We start from the raw sequence: 17917 nt of genomic DNA on the forward strand, positions 1-17917 counted from the left end.
GTATGGTTTGATCTTATCTTTATTTCATTCAAAATCTGACAGCATGCAGATGATTAATGCTTTCCACTTTTTCATGACTTTCCTCATGTGGCATAAACAGATATGGGGGTAGAGTTCTCTACAGATTAAAGTCACATGGATATGAATTTTCAGCAAAATAGACAGTTCAAAAGTATTAAAGTACAGAAATGAACAATTGTAAATTATAACACAGAGAATCTGATGAGCCACAGACTGGTATAAAAATCATGAACAATCAAGTCCGTATATTTTCTTGTTTAGAGTATTTCAAAAATCTAGGAGACCTTAATTTTTTATTCTTTTTTTTATCATGTTTTATTTTATTTTTTTTCTTATTTTTTTTTTTTTTTTTTTTTTGGGGGGAATCAATTACTTAATTAATAATAAATCAAATTAAACAAATTAAACAAAGAGAGGTAGTTAGAAAGTACCAAATAATGTTTTTATTACACAGAACCTTACATTTACAAGTATTATGAGAATCTGGATATCTTTAATACACCTGTGCTGGTCTTTTCATATCTTCATAAGATTACTGTGAGCATTTGTATACTGTACATTTGATGACTGTAAACACAACCTGTTGCTCTATTTCTCTCTCTCTCTCTTTATCTCCGAATAAAATCACTCACTACTATCCAAGTTTTCATTTCACCCTCTAGATTTATAATTTCATTTGTATAATATCTGATTTGCTTTCCCCTCTCTCTTTCTCTCTCGATTCCTCTCCATCTTCCTTCTCTAAACTATCCCATTCTGTGTTTGTGCCTTTCATGTACTCTTTTTCCATATATTAATCTTTAACAGTAACCACTCACCAAACCAAACATCTATAAATACAGTGCTTTCCTGATTGCTTCATTTATCTACTGCTTGCGATTCATCATTTCTGAATCTGTGCACTCAATAACAACATTCTGTACCTAATTCTCTATCTCTTCGTCTGCAGTCATCCTGAAATTGAAGAATAAACATCACCCACATCACTAAAGTACAAGTGGGATACAAACTGGCCTCCTGATTACCAGAATCGAGAGACGCTGTGGAGAGGTAACTGTTGTAGCGTGAAATAGCCCTAGCGCCTAGTAGAGTCAAGGTTAATAAATCACACTCCCAGAATCCCCCTTGGAAAAACCTTTTTTCCTACCTCCTCTTCCTTTTCTCTATCCCATTTTCACATCTTCATGAAGTGCTATTTTTCTCCTTCACTCTACCTCTCTTTTTCCCTTTTGAATCCTGATTTCTATATCCTTCATGTCTACTCTATTCCTAATTATTATCACCCCTCAATGCACCTCCCCTATCTCTCATTCTCTCTCTTCTTTTTGTTCTCTACTTTTCATACAATACGGACACTTTCTATCTTCCACTCTCTAACATGTCAAACAGAAGACAGTTAATGTAGCATGACATAACAAGCAAGAATACCCATCTTACTGTCACAATTGCATGATTCAGTAAATAAAGAACCAAAATAGATTCTACTGACAATTACCGCTCTCAGCAAAAAACAAAGTTCACATTTCCAGTGGTATGCATTCAGAACACATTCTATGAACACATTCTATGATGGATTTTCGTCAAACCTGTTATAGTTCTCAGATTTTTCTCCTTTTAATAAATCCAAAGATCTTGATGTTGGGATCAACATCCTATCTACTAATGTAAATACAATAATTTCAGGAAGGGAAGAGAAAAGATGTCAATACGAGAAAGCCTCATCTCATTACCTTTACATGACTGGGCCTCAAGGGATGGGGATGGGGGAGGATTTTCAAGTAAAAGGCGGTGACTACAAAGAGAGATGGAGAGGCACAGACTTTAAGGAGAAAGGAAGCAATGATTATACATGTAGTGTTGTTTTCAGTCAGATCTTGTCGGTGTTGCATTTGAATATTTGTATTTGAAAGGTGGCAATTTGGGGAAACTGAAGGTAATAATTGAGGATTAAAAAAAAGTAAAAGGCGGAGATATCTATTTGACTTTAATATAGAAGGTAGACGTATGAACGTTTGATATACATTTAGATGACAATTCTATAATAAATACAACCAGAGATGCCTTTGAACCTAAAATTACCTTTGAACTTTAGAATATAACCTACCTCATGAAGCTGATTGGCTAGTTTCAAGTTCTGATCTTTCTGTTCCAAAAGCTCTCCAATGATGCCCTGCTTGTTGCTATTGGCAACCTTGAGGACCTCACTCTGATTGGCTAACTCCTTCCGCAGAGACTCCACCTCCATGCGGAGATCGTACGACATGTTCTCCTTCTCGGTGTGGGCAGTCTCCAGCTTCATACGGAGCTCATGCCTCTCCTGCTCCAGGGCCTGGAGAATTTGGAATAAAATTAATATCAACAATCGTATAATTATAAAAAAATATTTTAATCAATAACTCTATCATAATAATTGAGTTATAACTTGATTGATTTCACTCTCCTTTTTCTAAATGTCTTTCTGCCCCTCCCTCCCCCTCTTTCTCTCCATCCCACCCCTCCCTCTACATTTCTTAAGTCTCACTGTCTCTATCTACATATAGATATGGCTCCTTGCCTTCCTTGTCTGTCTCATTTTACTTTCCTTATTCCTCCATATCTTTTCCCTCATCCTCCCTCTCCCTCCTCTCTCCTACATGTTCAATGCAATATTCTGCCTCAAAATCCCACAATCAATACCCAACCCATTGGCCATTACAAGAAATATTCATAATTCAACAAGTATTAAAAGCATCTGTCCTGGAACGATCACGTCCTCGCATTCTCATTCACTTGCTCTCAACTTTCACCTTCATTGGCGGCATACTTGGTGCTGTGCAAGTCACGCAGGTAGAACTAAGTTGACCATTAGAAAGTATGCAGCAATTTCACGCAGCAGAGAATCAATGCTGAAGGACATTCGCTTGCACGCAACCTGTATATACATGTACATTGAACATCCAATGCATGGATAAAAGCCCAAATGTTATGTGCTTCAATCATAATGTGATCAAAATCATCACAATGAGAATATTGCGTTAGGCAATTTTGATTGATTTATTTGAAACGAAGCAGTATGACCTTGCAGTCGATATGTACAGACATTAATTGTGGTGTTACAAAACAAAAGGGGATCAATGGAAAGGTGATGTAATCTTCACTTTTGTACTCTCTACCAAGCCTACAGTTAAGAATATCTTACAAAATACATTCCCTAAAATGAAAATAATCTATTTGATTATACAGTGTGTATCAAAAAAAGTTTACACTTTGAAAAAGCCCTGGGAATTAAAAAAGATACATCATGTGGGTAATTTTTTCACATATAATCTTAGGTTTGGGTCTCATCTATCCAATGAAACTATAAGTTTTGACAGAATGTTACACTTGAGTGAGCACTGTCCATTTTTGTAAAGCTCGCAGAAATCTGTTTGCGCAGAAATGCTAGTTTTCACGCAGTGTCAAGGGGAAAGGGCAAAATCAAATTTACCCTGCGAAACATTTCTCATACATTTCCCTTGCAGTTTTAGTCAATTGAAATAAAACAGATACATTCAAGCATTTTGTAACAATTTTGCCACCCAAATTGATATTTCAACACTTAGTAAGCACAACCTTTACCCTTTTTGTGCCAGCTGGATCTGAGGACATAACTAAATCTGAACAAAAGTTTATATCAGACATCTCCAGCATTTTTTCACTAAGTTTTTATCATTTAAAGTGGGTTTACATTTCATTTTTTATTTAATACTTGTTTCTCCACACCTTTTCCAAGCTTGACAATGATTAACAAAATGAAAATCAAGCCTAAGCCATTTCATGTAAATCACAGCTCAGTGTAAATCAAATATCGTCACGATGGCCTTGGTGTGTGGGGGAGTGGGATGAAGCGCAATGCACTCTTTGAAGTGTTTTGGGCAAGGAAATAAGTTAAAAAGGTAAAAGAAATCTTCAAATCAATTTTACTAGCTAAATTCAACGTGTTCTTCATGATTAAGGTCTACTTTTATTCGCATAACTATTTCAAAGTTCTGCGCAAATCATTTTTCACTAACTTTTCAAAAGTAAGTGGTGCTCACTCAAGCGGAAATATTTTTGACAGTTATATCGTCATTTGCTTAAATGGATCTGTACCAATGTTAAATTGTGGAAAAATCTTCAGGATATTACAAATGTATAATTTTACAGGATTTTTTATAAGTGTAAACTTTATTTTGATACGCACTGTATAGCCTTTAGATTAATTTTTGTAAATGCATTTTGATATTCGAATGTACACAAAGTTTTACACGAAGTGGCCCAGTGCATGCAGAGTGACTACTGTACATGTACATGTACACTGTAATAAAAAAAAACATTTGAAACATTTCTCCTTCATTCTTATGACTTTTTTATCTCTGCAAAGTGTATACATGTACATGTAGAAAGACTTTTTTTAAGACAGCTTGCAGGCAAAGTAAAAATGTCTTCCATTTAAAGAATAAAATCTTCTTTGTTGAATTTATTGATTCCTGGTCAAATACAAAGTAGAAACTGATTGAATATAAAAGAATGTAATGTAGATAAAACGTAGTATCTTATTAATTCAAATACTCATGCACTGGAAAAACTATGAACTTTTAAATACTCGATCAAATGAGCCTGGAATGAAACCTAGCTCCAAAACACATGTACATGTAGGCCTACGTATCAGTACTAATAGACCTGGAGGTTCCATTTGGAGGGGGGGGGGGCGTAAATGTTAGATTGATCAATAAATTGAACAAGTGGAATGCCTCTGGCGGTCTCACCTGCATCACACGCGATTCAATATAGCAGTAGTGCTGACTTTGAAAACTACTACAAATAATTATTCACAAAAAACACCATTCATATTTATAATGAAACAATACTACGTGCATCGACATTTGACCTTGATCATGTGACCTAAAACTTGTCAGTGAAACTTGATTACCCCTATATCCACATCCACATTTTATACACTATATCTATAAAATTTGAAAGTAATGACAGCAATCTAATAATTACCTCTAAAATGGCCAAAGTTCAATGACCTTACATGACCTTTGACCTTGATCATGTGACGCGAAACTTGCACAGGATGTTCAGTGATACTTGATTACTCTTATGTCCAAGTTTCATGAATCAGATCCATAAACTTTCAAAGTTATGATGGTAATTCAACAGATACCCCCATTATGGCCAAAGTTCATTGACCTTTGACCTTGGTCATGTGACCTGAAATGCGCACAGGATGTTCAGTGATACTTGATTACTCTTATGTCCAGGTTTTATGAACTAGACCAATACACTTTCAAAGTCATGATGTAATTCAACAAATACCCCCAACTTGGCCGAAGTTCATTGACCTTAAATGACCTTTGACCTTAATCATGTGACCTGAAACTTGCACAGGATGTTGATTACTCTTATGTCCAAGTTTCATGAATCAGATCCATAAACTTTTAAAGTTATGATGGTAATTCAACAGATACCCCCAATCTGGCCAAAGTTCATTGACCCTAAGGCCTAAATGACCTTTGACCTTGGTCATGTGACGTGAAACTCAAGCAGGATGTTCAGTAATACTTGATTAACCTTATGTCCAAGTTTCATGAACTAGGTCCATATATTTTCTAAGTTATGATGACATTTCAAAAACTTAACCTTAGGTTAAGATTTTGATGTTGATTCCCCCAACATGGTCTAAGTTCATTGACCCTAAATGACCTTTGACCTTAGTCATATGACCTGAAACTCAGGCAGGATGTTCAGTAATACTTGATTAATCTTATGGCAAAGTTTCATCAACTAGGTCCATATACTTTCTAATTTATGCTGTCATTTCAAAAACTTAACCTTAGGTTAAGATTTGGTGTTGACGCCGCCGCCGTCGGAAAAGCGGCGCCTATAGTCTCACTCTGCAATGCAGGTGAGACAAAAACTATTACACAAATTTTAATCACTTAACAGTGTGAAATACATGTACATGTGTAATGCACTTTTTAATTAATTGGATATTTATGTTTATGTTTGTGGTAACTCCCGTAGGAACTCGGCAGGACAGCATTTTGCTGGTAAACACCAAGCTGGTATGTAACCAATTACCTAGAAACATTTTATATATTTATATATATATGTGTAAAGTTATAAATGTACAACAGCTTTGGCAACTCTTTTATTTAAATATTGTAAAGAAATGGATGAAGAGAACAATGGTAGGCGTAGCTTAAATCAAGGTTCCCCAGAGCTATCTACCCTTTGGAAAAATTGGTGACGCCGAAAAAATGTCTCTGCCGGGAATCGAACCCGGGCCCCCAGCTTTGAACGCCGGTGCCTTAACCACTAGACCACAGAGACGGGTTAGTGGCTAGGGCAACCCCGATCCGATTGACCGTCAGATAGACAGATTTTCGACACTATACCAATTATAATTTCCTTTGTCGGGTGAAGGTGGGTTTCGAACAATGACAAGCCGCCATGCTTCAGCTGGATCAAAGCTATTGCTTTGATACAGTACACGTATGGGAGAAAGTATACAAATATGTGTAAAGTTATAAATGTACAACAGCTTATATATATATATATATATATATATATATATATACATGTATATTGGCGAAGAAGCTCAAAAAGCATTGAAGCTAGAGACGTGAAGATACCTGAAGAAGGCCCAACTAAATGGCTGAAAGCTTGTACTAATAAAAGTTGAAGAAATCCAGGCTACGTCTCTAGCTTCAATGCTTTTTGAGCTTCTTCGCCAATATATTACTCACTGAAGCACCCACGCAATGTTTAGGTCCTTGCTCGTCACAATTATATATATATATATATATATACATATATGTATATATGATATATATTTGATGCTCTATGGATGTAAACAAGGATGTGCGGGTGGATTGGAATGGTTGTGGTACAAATGAACAGTCATTGGACATGATTCTACATACATATTTAAAGCCTACGATTTTAGATTTCCTTTTCTAATTCATAAGCATGAACGAATTAGTGTCTTATAGGACTTGATGTAATATACATGTTCATGTACAGCATAAAGTAAGCTGAGAAAAGGGCAATGACCAAATTAAAACCGAGATCTTTTCACCTTTACAGTTTTTTTTTAGAAACATACCTGTATGTATAATGCTGAGTTGAACTAGAAATGACTCACAAAAAAATTTACTAGGACTTCACTAATTTCTGTCTAAAGTGCAGAACTTAAGAAAATATGGTATTTCCCCTGGTTGGTTTTGTAATGAATACACTGATTTATAATAGATAAGTGGTTGACATGAACCTATAACCCGGATGTAATCAAAACCAATCACTTCCTGTGAATGCAGAAAGAGAAAAACGACATAACTTCACATGTACATGTACAGTACTTGACCAAGCCATTCGGGAAAGAAAATAAAGTTTGGGTGGGGTGCGTAGCAAAAATGTCATTACAAAAACATGAAATTTTTCAATTCTAAAATAAAAATTGCTTTTACCCCTTGCAAATATCTACATTTATTCAAAAGTTCATATAAATTATCAAGTTAAAATAACAGTAACCAAACTCCAGAGTCAAAGGCTAAAAGACTGATATTTAAAAGGGAACATTATAATTTTCACATCAATGTATTTTCATAAAATATAAAGTTAGAATAAATATGTATTATAAATATATTCCAACTTTATATAATTTTTAGGCAGACATACACTCATTATGTACTGTGCAATGTACATGTATGGACATTTTGTTGTCACACTGGTCCTAAACAATTAATTTACTACTATTATAATCTATATGTTCTTCAAAATCTGAGACTCTGAGCGTAATAATTTCCTTACATTACAAACCAAATTCAAGTCTGAAAAAAATGTTTTTATTTGTCAAAATTACTGCCTATGATTGTATTTTTTTGTATTGACACAAGCAGTATTTATTTAAGGCTTCACAGTTCAGGCCACTACACAATGGTTTTGATCAATTAAAATATCTCAACATCTGCTCAACACAAAACAGACACACGTACAATCAATACTAACCTTACATGTATTTTTTTATACATGTATATTTGCAACAATAGTCGTACAGCATATAAAGGAATTAGAAACAGTGTTATAATACAGGGTTACTTTAATTTTCAGCTTTAACAGCATGAATGAAACTGACTCCTGAATATTTATACCAAAGTATATAGTATACCATATTTTCTATGTTCATTTTATTTTCTATGATTATTCTCAGTTTGAATATAGCCTACATGTACATGTATGCACACATCACTCTGAGCTACAAAAATGAGGACCAGGTAAAGTAAGGCACTGTATGTGTGATTGGACCGACTGATCTTTTGATAAAAAATTTGGGTATTGATGCATTGCATCATGACGTATACTGCATTGTTCTGTGGCATTGGAATTTGACAATTATTACATAAATAATTTTGCTATAGAAACAACAATAATAATGATCATATTCAGTGCAGTGATGCACCATCCAGCCAAAGTGAGCCAATAACAATGTCCATGGTAATTGAAATTCAGAATCAACACTAAAGATGTTACTTTTTTTTAAATGTTTGGGTAGTCTGCTTCTCCATTTTATATCAACTGTCATTTCAAATGACCAGTATAATTAGTTCAGATCTATACCATTGTGCTTGCCATAGTTTAAAGCAACTTAATTAAAAGGAATGACTTCACTAGTTCTTATTCTCCTATTTTGTTATTTTTCTCTGTTTTCTTTCCCCTTCTTCTTCTTCCACTTCCTCCCCCTGTCCATTCTTCAACTTCATCAACATCATCTTTTCTTCATCTTCCCCTTCTCCTGAACACCTTCTCTATCATATTCTTCTACTTTGCTACATAATCTCCAATCTAGACTTGTAGACAATTTTTCTGACTGCCATGATCCTGGTATCGATGATACACCTGAGCAAACAGTGATGGCTTCTTAACTGCACGTCTTCTTACCTATATCTAATATTACGCCAAACTTGGTGAACAAATCAAGCATCTTTACTCTCGGAAGCCTACATCTAATACAATACCTGGGACTGATGCAATCTTGAGTTTGTGGAACGTTTATTAACATACTGTACATGATATGCAAAATAATCTTGATGTGTACAGCATCGTAAATTCTCAATATCAAGCCTACATCTATCACCTGCACCCGTTCTCTCTCTCTCTCTCTCATGTGTTTATCTTTTTTATTACCTGTCATGAACAAAGATCTACATTCATCTGAATTCTCTATTTCTCTCTCTCTCTCTTGTTCCAAGAATATATTTTCTGCTTTGATCCCTTAATTATTTTATAAAGTGAACAAAGTTTTCAATTTGACAGCATGCTAATAAACTCTCACTTCCAATGGGTCTCAATTACCTGTTTCTAAGGGGCTGATAGAAACTCTATCATTAAATTATAGTTCTACCACAAGAATAAAAGATAAGACTTGGGTTTCTAAAGATCTTTTTTTTTTCTCCTATAGAAATGCAGTCTCTTTATTAATGTACATGAATCTGATCAATCTACATAAATGTAACACATTCGCCAAAACCATATTACACTCCTTTGCTTAAATTGTGAACTCTTTTTTTTTTGGTTGGTCTCTATTAGGATGAATTTAACTGGAAGTTTGTATTATGGACAAATAAAGTCAATTCATTTTGACAAAAGAAAAAAAATACATACATGTACAAACAGTACATGTAGACAGTGAGGTCATTCATCATAACCTCACAGGTTATCATATTCCTTGAAAACTGGAGTAATCATATGCACGCGTGACAATAGAGAAATGCATCAAGGTTATTTACTTCAAGCAGTGTTCCCTCATCAATCATTCTAAACAGGGTGGCATAATAAATGGATATCAATAAATGAAAATGACCAGAAATATGTGTGCTTTTTTAAATGACCTTGGTTGCCATAGCTTAGCAAGAAATATCAAATATGGTACAAGTATACCCATGTTTAACCATGCTCAGGTGAAATTTAATCCATATTAATGGAAACAATATCAAACTTGTTATTAAAGTAAAATTTCCAATGATCAGTAAAAACTGGGAAATCTTAACAAATTTTCAAACTGTGCATTTTTTATTTCTTCATATTCTTTCTTTATCCCTCCCCCATTCTTTATCACTTTTTTCCTTATTCACTTTGCTGATAACTCGCATGGTACATGCAGTACAATGTTGAAGGAAGATTTTAGGTTTTTTATTTTTTATTTTTAGGAAATGGAAAAAGAACAAAATGAATAATAAGGTGAAACTTTGAAGAAAAAAAAGAGCACATGAGAGCGTGAAAGGGGTAGAAAAAAAATTTATCGCAAATAATAGGACAAGAAAATAATAGAAATAGAGCTAAGATTCAAGATAGAATATTAACAAAAAATAAATGATATAAATGAAACACAATACTATTCAAACTAAATTTATAAACAATGTGAATAAGACTAATAAAGCAATGCATTAAAAAAGACAAATTCTTCATTTCTCTAAAGCCAGATCTGGAATTATTCACCAGAATGTCAGCATATTGGCATTATACAGACATTCAAATCATCCACATTCTGAAGATTCAAATACCATTCCAAAGCTAAATGTGGTTTTCAGTGTGATTCCTACCCACACACAAGCCGCAATATACAATTTCCATAATCAAACAATTTTTTTGTTTGGCTCCAATCCAGCAGTTTTTGTTTTCAATTTTATATTCTGTTTTTCATTTTCTCTCAAAAGAAATAGGTCTGTACTTTGACGTATTGAACAACACTCATTTTAATATCAAGTTGAAAGAATATAACAGAACCATAAAAGTGTATGTCAAAATGACTGTCTTACAAGCTGTATTTTCTACCTGTAGATACACATGAAGCACTTATGTTTTTAAGAGCTCTATCTAGCCTTCTGAATGTCATTTTCCCGTCATTTTGCTTCGTTCATACAGAGGCAAACATGCACATTGTAATGTGTCTCTATCAAAGCATAATGTAATTAAAATAATGAAGTAAAAAATTGCTGATAAATCAAATTTATAAACTCAAATTATTGGTATCTTCAAGCTGCTTTATTGTCTACAATGTACTTTTTTTTTTCATCTGGCTGTATGTCCTCTTGACTTTTTGTACCCCTTTATCTTCTGGGCTCCATAACACGAATGTTTGATAAATACTAATGACCAATCTGAATCAAGATCATCATTGCATGCGCACTCTGTTTAAAATACTGACCGGGAACCAATCATATTTTCATATTTGCAATTCATCGCAAACTTTGTGTTACGGAGCCCTGATCTTTCAAACTCTTTCTAACATTTCAACATGTCTAAAATCTCGGAATATCTCCCTTTTTCTGACTCACTGCATTGTAAATACCCCCCCCATACATACTTCTCTCTGTGTATCTCTGCAATTTAAGATATCAGGCCTTTATTGTACATTTTTAGGGCAAAACACTTATTAATAGTATACGGCAGGTTTCTATATTACCAAATGAAGGGAAATGTTTTAAGAGAATCCAAGATAACTGTAGGAAGTATATCATTCCCAATCTTCACTGATAATATCTATTATATTTGAAATTTGAAAAACAATACTAAACAAAAAATGAAGAAAGTATTTCATATTCATTCATCGCTAAGCTCACCTCAATGCTTGCGCTCGTCTCCTGCTTAGCTTGTTGATTGAGGATACGTAGCTCCTGGTTCTCCTCCAGGAGTGCATTACCAAACTCTCCAGCCATCTTGAGCTTCTCTTCCATCTCGGCTAGTTGGTGGTAGACATCATCCTCCATGATGAGGGTGTGGTCACCATCGGGGTCATCTAGGAACCTACAGGTTAAAGTGCAGAGGTTAAAGGTCACGTTTAGTTCAACTTCACGACTATTCAGCAAATATTCATACAAATTCTACACATTTATTCAGGACCGTAGGACTATGAATAATAAATATGTCACACTTTGACAAGTTCTAAAAGGTATCAACTTGTACAAGTACTTAGTACATCTTATCAGATTTGTGTTTGTGGGAGCAGTGGGCAGATATATTAATAAATTAATTAAAGAACCTTCTTTTATTAACAGAGGATGCTGTCCATGAAATTCATGCAATAGTTATTGAAATTCATTGGAGTATAAATCCTTTAATCATAACAAACAAATTGGAGTGGAATATAAAACATTGTCTGAGATAATTTAAACATAGATCAACGGTTCAATACTTGTCACGTATTGAGAACTCATCAAGCAAATAGTGTAAACCAACAAAACCACTCATTTCTCTGTGTGCATAATGCAGCTCAAGATTACACTTACATTATGCATGCACATATTTATTTGAATTTCACTGTTTGATAGCAAATCAAACATCCACTCTCTGTCACTGGAGCATGTACGGCATTTCAAGCAGGATTCATTTCAATAAAGATTTGACTAAAATAAGGGTGTACATGTATGTAAGTAAGTCTCAAATGACTAATACATGTATCTCAATGATTTGTACAATGTAATTAAATATGGAGGATTTTTTTCACATTCTTTGAGCATTTCAGAATAAACTGCAAAAGGACAACTTTGATTTTTTTTTTTTTTTCATTACTCGATTTCAATGACTGGCAAGCTTTAGGGGCAGTAAAGAAGGATTCTTAATTACAGACAGAAGTGACCTCATCATTACCTTAGATTAGGCTCCCCTTCGTCTTCTTCATGAATGGCAAGCGATGTCGCTGCACGGCTTGAACCACTCAAAATATTCTCATCAGGGGTACCATCCCAAGACAGATCACTCATGACAGACTCATTGTCTCCGCCATCGGCCGAAGAGCCCTGGTATGACTGAATGGAGTGAGGCATGGCAATGGGAGGACTTGGTTCACGCGCTACTGCCATCTTGGATCCATAGAGAAGTGCCAACAAGTAGGGTAGACATCTTGGGCCCTAATATACTATTCAGGATTGGTAACTATTTTTTTTTTTTATAAGATCTATGGGACCACTAGATATGCCAAAAATGCATGGTCCTGTTCCAATACAGATAAGTCTCTTTAAATTTACAGTGCCTAAAGTTCAGCCTTCCTTAAGTTTCTAATAAAATTGTGTGTGGGGTATAATATTCCTAAACTCCAATATCTTATGTGTAGGCAAGAAGTTACTGGAATAAATTATATAGAGAGATTAATTGCGGTGCAGACAGCAGAGTATAATGATGCTACAGTAGTACAATGATCTATAGCAGGACTGAGATTTTCAATGTAGAACTTTTACACTAGATCATCCCTTTTTAAGCCATGTACACATAATGATAATTATCTACAAATGTACATCACTTGGTCTCAATGTGCCTCCTACATGATTTGATCCTATTGGCTCTGCTTCATACAATCTGTAACAAGAGAAAAAAAAGGGGGAAAAAACTGCCATTAAAATCATGTTAGCATCGAGGTGACTCAGATCGTAATCTTGTATGATTGCTTATTCATCATTTCAATCTACATGTTGAAATTTCAAGGATAAATCAAAATTGATAAAAAGATAGTATGAAAATAATGTGTTAAAATTTTGCAAATGCCGAAGAGCCACTTTGATTGGTTTTCATAAACATTTGAAATTTTAAGAATAAGTCAATATTGTTCACTCTAGAACAAATTTTTATTTTCACAAATACTTGCAGAACAAGAATTTACAAGGGTAGACAGCCGAATAGCAATTAAAACAAAAGAAAATCAAACAGGATGATTTAACTAGAAATTTCATCAATGTATGATATCAAACACAGGTTTATTGGGCATACAGTATAAGTAAGCAAAAGAGAGAGAGCTGGGCCCCGTCTTACAAAGATGATTGATCCGATCAATCGTAACTATGGAAAGCCAGCAATGTCAACATCTAAAATACATGTTTGTTCAAAATATTTTCTAGAAATGATGTATTCACTGTTTTCTTGACAATTCAGTATACCGGTAGTATAGCACTTCTCTTTGTTTTCAAAGGACATTGAGCAAATTTCCTAAAGAAAAAATTATGATATTGATGGATTTCCATATACTTGAGATAGATTGGATCAATCGTAACCCTTTGTAAGATGGGGTCCTGGCGTCCTGCTAACGTCAGACCCCATTATTTCTTTTGTACATTCTAATACATTCTCATCAACATTTTTTCATAAAGTACAAAATGATTAAATTAAGAATGACAATTTCCTCCTTTTTCCCCATGAAGGGGTCAAATCATAATTTACATAATTGTATTGGAGGGAAAATGGAAAACATTTCATATTTTATAAAATACAATAATAATTTGACCATGTGGAGTGTATTGCATCATAGACTCCACTGTTTGTGCATTCCAGTGTTTTGTGAAAATACATTGAATTAGCATTAAACAGATTTATACCCTGTATAATACTGTAGATCTATAAAAGAATAATGAACTTTAATTTTGTGTACACTGTTTTACACTGTACATGCACACATTTTAAACACTAGCAGTATTGATAGACTTGATCGGATTTGGATGTCAGTTCCATATAATTATGTTTTTGACATTAAAGAACTATCGAAATGAAGAAAATTATCTACATTTGCTGAAAGCATACGTATCTAACAATATCATAAATAACTGACGTTGGCTGCAGCAAAAAATAAGAAAAACTGTGATGGTGATGGCATTTTAATAAAAGTACAGGAGTAATGTTCAAGATGAAAGGCAACCAATGAATATAAAGAACTGCTAACCCCAGTGCCCCTCCACCTCCACCATCCTCCCCCCCCCCCACTTCCAGCCTTGGTAAGCATGTTCATGGCCCTGGAAAGCGCGGGTGCTAAAGAGCACCCCAATATTTTCATGGGGGGTGTGCGTGTGTCATTCTCCATAGGTAGCACCCCCTGCAATTGTAAGGTGTGCCAAAATGGAAAAATACAACGAAAAGGTATCTCCATTTGTAGTGAAACCCTTATATTTTATTTTTTGCTTGTCAAATTTCTTGCAACCAAAATGGCCTTCATTTTGTAGTGAAACCCTTCTTTTTTTTTTGCTTGCCAAATTCAAATCAGCACCCCCTCTATAAAAAAATTGTTCCCAGTTACATGTATGTACACTTAATAGTACTTAGTCAGGCATTCTTTTCATTGATTAATTTTGTGATTTGTTTCCCCTTTTAACGAGTAAAGTGAATTTATCCTACATGTATTAAAAAAATACTGTACATAGGAATTGAATTTTTATATTGATTAAGCTACACTTTCATTCAAATGTAACAACAGTGCAGAGTTTAATGAATCTTGTAAAAACAATACAAATTTACTTATTTAATTAATTAGATACTTGCAATACTACACATATTTTCTAGAAATTTTTTTTTACAGAGTTATGTTCTTAAAAAACTATAGACACAATAGTATTCTAAAATTTTAATTCCGTTCCATGGTCGAGAAGACATTTTATGCCAAAATGTATTTTTAATACATGTTTAACCATAGACTCACCTTTTTTAATATTGTCATTTAAATATTAATTCCACTTGTATAGACGTATAATATCATTGTGCATGTACATCACATCTTTCCTACAATCTTTATATCTGCCAATATATTCAAACTCTGAAAATACATGTAAGAAATCATACCGATTTTAATTTCTCTTGAAGTTTGATTTACCAATAATGTTTTTAATACAGTTTGATAACATTAATTTTAAAGTTAACACACATTTCATCTTTTTTCTAGATCTATTGTTTATATAAAACTTTTAAAAGGACTTGAAAATGTGAAAATTTAATTTTAATTTCTACATAAAATGAAAATTGGTAGGTCTGCATGTGCATGTACATGTGTTTATTAATAACAAGATTAATAATAACAAAGTAAAATTTGAATATTAAAACATTTTATTTATTCCTTTTGTCTGGAGAAATATCTTGAGATTACCTCACTTCTGCCAGAAAGTTTGAAAGGGGAATCAAACGTACAGAATGAAAGTCAGTGTGTATGAAAATATTTCAAAAAGTAAACGTAAATTGGGAGAGAAATTAGTCTGGGGGGGTGTTTCACAAACAAGTCAGACATTAGATTTAGATATAGGCCTAGACCACTCCTAGTACCAATGAGGTCCAAACATTAACATGTATGGACCTCATAGGCGACAATGCGTTAAAAACAGGTTAGAAGTCCTGCACCCAAGTATTTTTATGATATTAGTGATTATTACTCGAAAAATGCAAGCTTTGTCCTCATTTGTTTAGCATTTATTAAAAAATTACCCATTAACTATAATCCTACTCATACTATAAATGTTATAAAATAAAGGGAAACTTACATTTGAGTCCTTTTTCGATCTTTTCTTGGCAGTCAGTCCGGTCCCGTCGAGTGCGATCAAAGCGGTACGAAGCTGATTTTCAGATCACGTGATACGAGTAGTCATCACCTGATCGATCGACTATCCTTTTTTAAAGACCGCAACAAATATAAATTTTATTATAAAATATATATAGAATAAATAATTGCATGATATTATATATATTTCTACAATTAAAAATATTTTGTGATATGAATTTAATATTTGACGTAAAAATCGCTATTTAACAAAATATTTATTAAAAAATAAAAAATCAAACAAAATAAAAACGCCTTGGACACAGTGCAAAAAACCTAACAATTTGGCCGCGTTCTTAACAACTATCGTAAGGGGCGCTCTATTTATAAATAAAGTTGCATATGTAGCTGTCTACCGCGACAGGAACAGCCGCAGAATTGAAGCCAGAAGCGTGGGAAATTGCCAGAAAATTCAAGAAAAGAACCGGTGAGTACCGATTTAACAGTACTAATTTATTAAGTAACATTTATTGAATCATTACAAGATTTATTTTTTAGTAAAACAAAGCTTAGTTCTAAGCTAGGGCGGCCCAAATGCGCGTGAGTGGAGTCCCAGTTTATTAGCACGGGTAAGTATTGGGGTGTCGCCTAGGCTAGAGTGGCCTAGACCTCCTACTTCAGAAGTTCAGTACTTCTTGTCTTAATAATTTACTTTTAATAGCGAGTGCACGCACAGCCCGCGTCCAAAACTGAAAAAAAAAACCTTTAAACATGTTTTTTGGTCACACATGTGTACATCAATATATTTGACTGCCCCCCCCCCCGGCTCAATGTTAACGTAAAAATTGAACCACCCCCCCCCCCCCCTCCCCCGCTAGTACACCGGTTCGGGATCTTGACCTACGGGTACCCCGCAGCGAGAGGCGACGAAGATCCCGCGTTACTAGCCTGCTGCACGATTTGTTTGTTCCATGATTGAAGCCCTTCCCAATGTAAATTTGGGTTGCCATATACCGTAGTCCACTTAACGAAATACCATAACTCACCTTGTATTCCGGCAGTTAACATGATGGGTTGATTCTAATCACAGAAAAAACTACAATAATCCACAAATTATTCCACAAACCGTGCAACTTACATTTACCGTCCCGGTAGTTATGTTGTTTGGTTGGTCGGATATCGGCGCTGCATAATACCGGTACGGTATACGGGTACGTATGTAGCGAGCGCGCGCTGCTCGGGTATTTCTCCGGCGGATCCGGAGTCGAGTGCAGTACCGTACGGTACCGTACTAGGCAGTGGCGGGCCAGTGGAAAGAGATGGCGCGAGAATGCCAATTAATCGTTATAGACATTGATTTTCTTCTCATCCATCAGACAGGGCAGAAGTGGAAGTCCCTGGTGGAAGTATATGAGTTAGAGAGAAGGGAAAAGATCTGTCCCCGGGATCTGTCCCGTTTGATAGAGACTTAAATACAATAACAAAATCATGCACAGGGGCAGCGGACCAGGGAACAAAGTGTGCATATTTTTTTCAAAATGGAAAATGCCTTCTTTTTTTTCAAAATGAAATATAACCTTTATGAATTAAGCAAGCCTAAATTTTATTTAGAAA

The 17917-nt window shown here is 34.5% G+C and overlaps 1 protein-coding gene across 4 annotated transcripts; it reads right to left on the minus strand.

The window, feature by feature from the left end:
• Nucleotides 1–378: 378 nt before the first annotated feature.
• LOC129253546 (bicaudal D-related protein homolog) lies at nt 379–17508 on the minus strand. 4 transcript variants are annotated; one of them, XM_064109525.1, is made up of 5 exons: nt 17350–17477; nt 16308–16432; nt 12673–13377; nt 11646–11829; nt 379–2350 (listed from the first exon to the last, which is right to left on the minus strand). In XM_064109525.1, exons 3-5 carry the CDS (start codon nt 12882–12884, stop codon nt 2045–2047), a joined length of 702 nt encoding a protein of 233 aa, XP_063965595.1. In that variant the 5' UTR covers nt 12885–13377; nt 16308–16432; nt 17350–17477; the 3' UTR covers nt 379–2044. The 4 variants fall into 4 exon arrangements, with proteins under 4 accessions (XP_063965595.1, XP_063965604.1, XP_063965605.1 ...); XM_064109534.1 differs by having other exon boundaries at nt 17442–17469; XM_064109535.1 differs by lacking the exon at nt 16308–16432 and having other exon boundaries at nt 17442–17508.
• Nucleotides 17509–17917: the final 409 nt, after the last annotated feature.

Source organism: Lytechinus pictus, chromosome 2 (assembly GCF_037042905.1).
Source record: "Lytechinus pictus isolate F3 Inbred chromosome 2, Lp3.0, whole genome shotgun sequence".
Taxonomy (NCBI): domain Eukaryota; kingdom Metazoa; phylum Echinodermata; class Echinoidea; order Temnopleuroida; family Toxopneustidae; genus Lytechinus; species Lytechinus pictus.

What these genes read in the sequence shown, in the direction of transcription:
- LOC129253546 (XM_064109535.1), bottom strand. Translation starts at nt 12,884, where the DNA reads ATGGCAGTAGCGCGTGAACCAAGTCCTCCCATTGCCATGCCTCACTCC. An exon ending in GAAGGGGAGCCTAATCTAAG is followed by an intron (nt 11,830 to 12,672) that starts GTAATGATGAGG and finishes TTTAACCTGTAG; the next exon opens with GTTCCTAGATGACCCCGATG. An exon ending in AGACGAGCGCAAGCATTGAG is followed by an intron (nt 2,351 to 11,645) that starts GTGAGCTTAGCG and finishes CAAATTCTCCAG; the next exon opens with GCCCTGGAGCAGGAGAGGCA.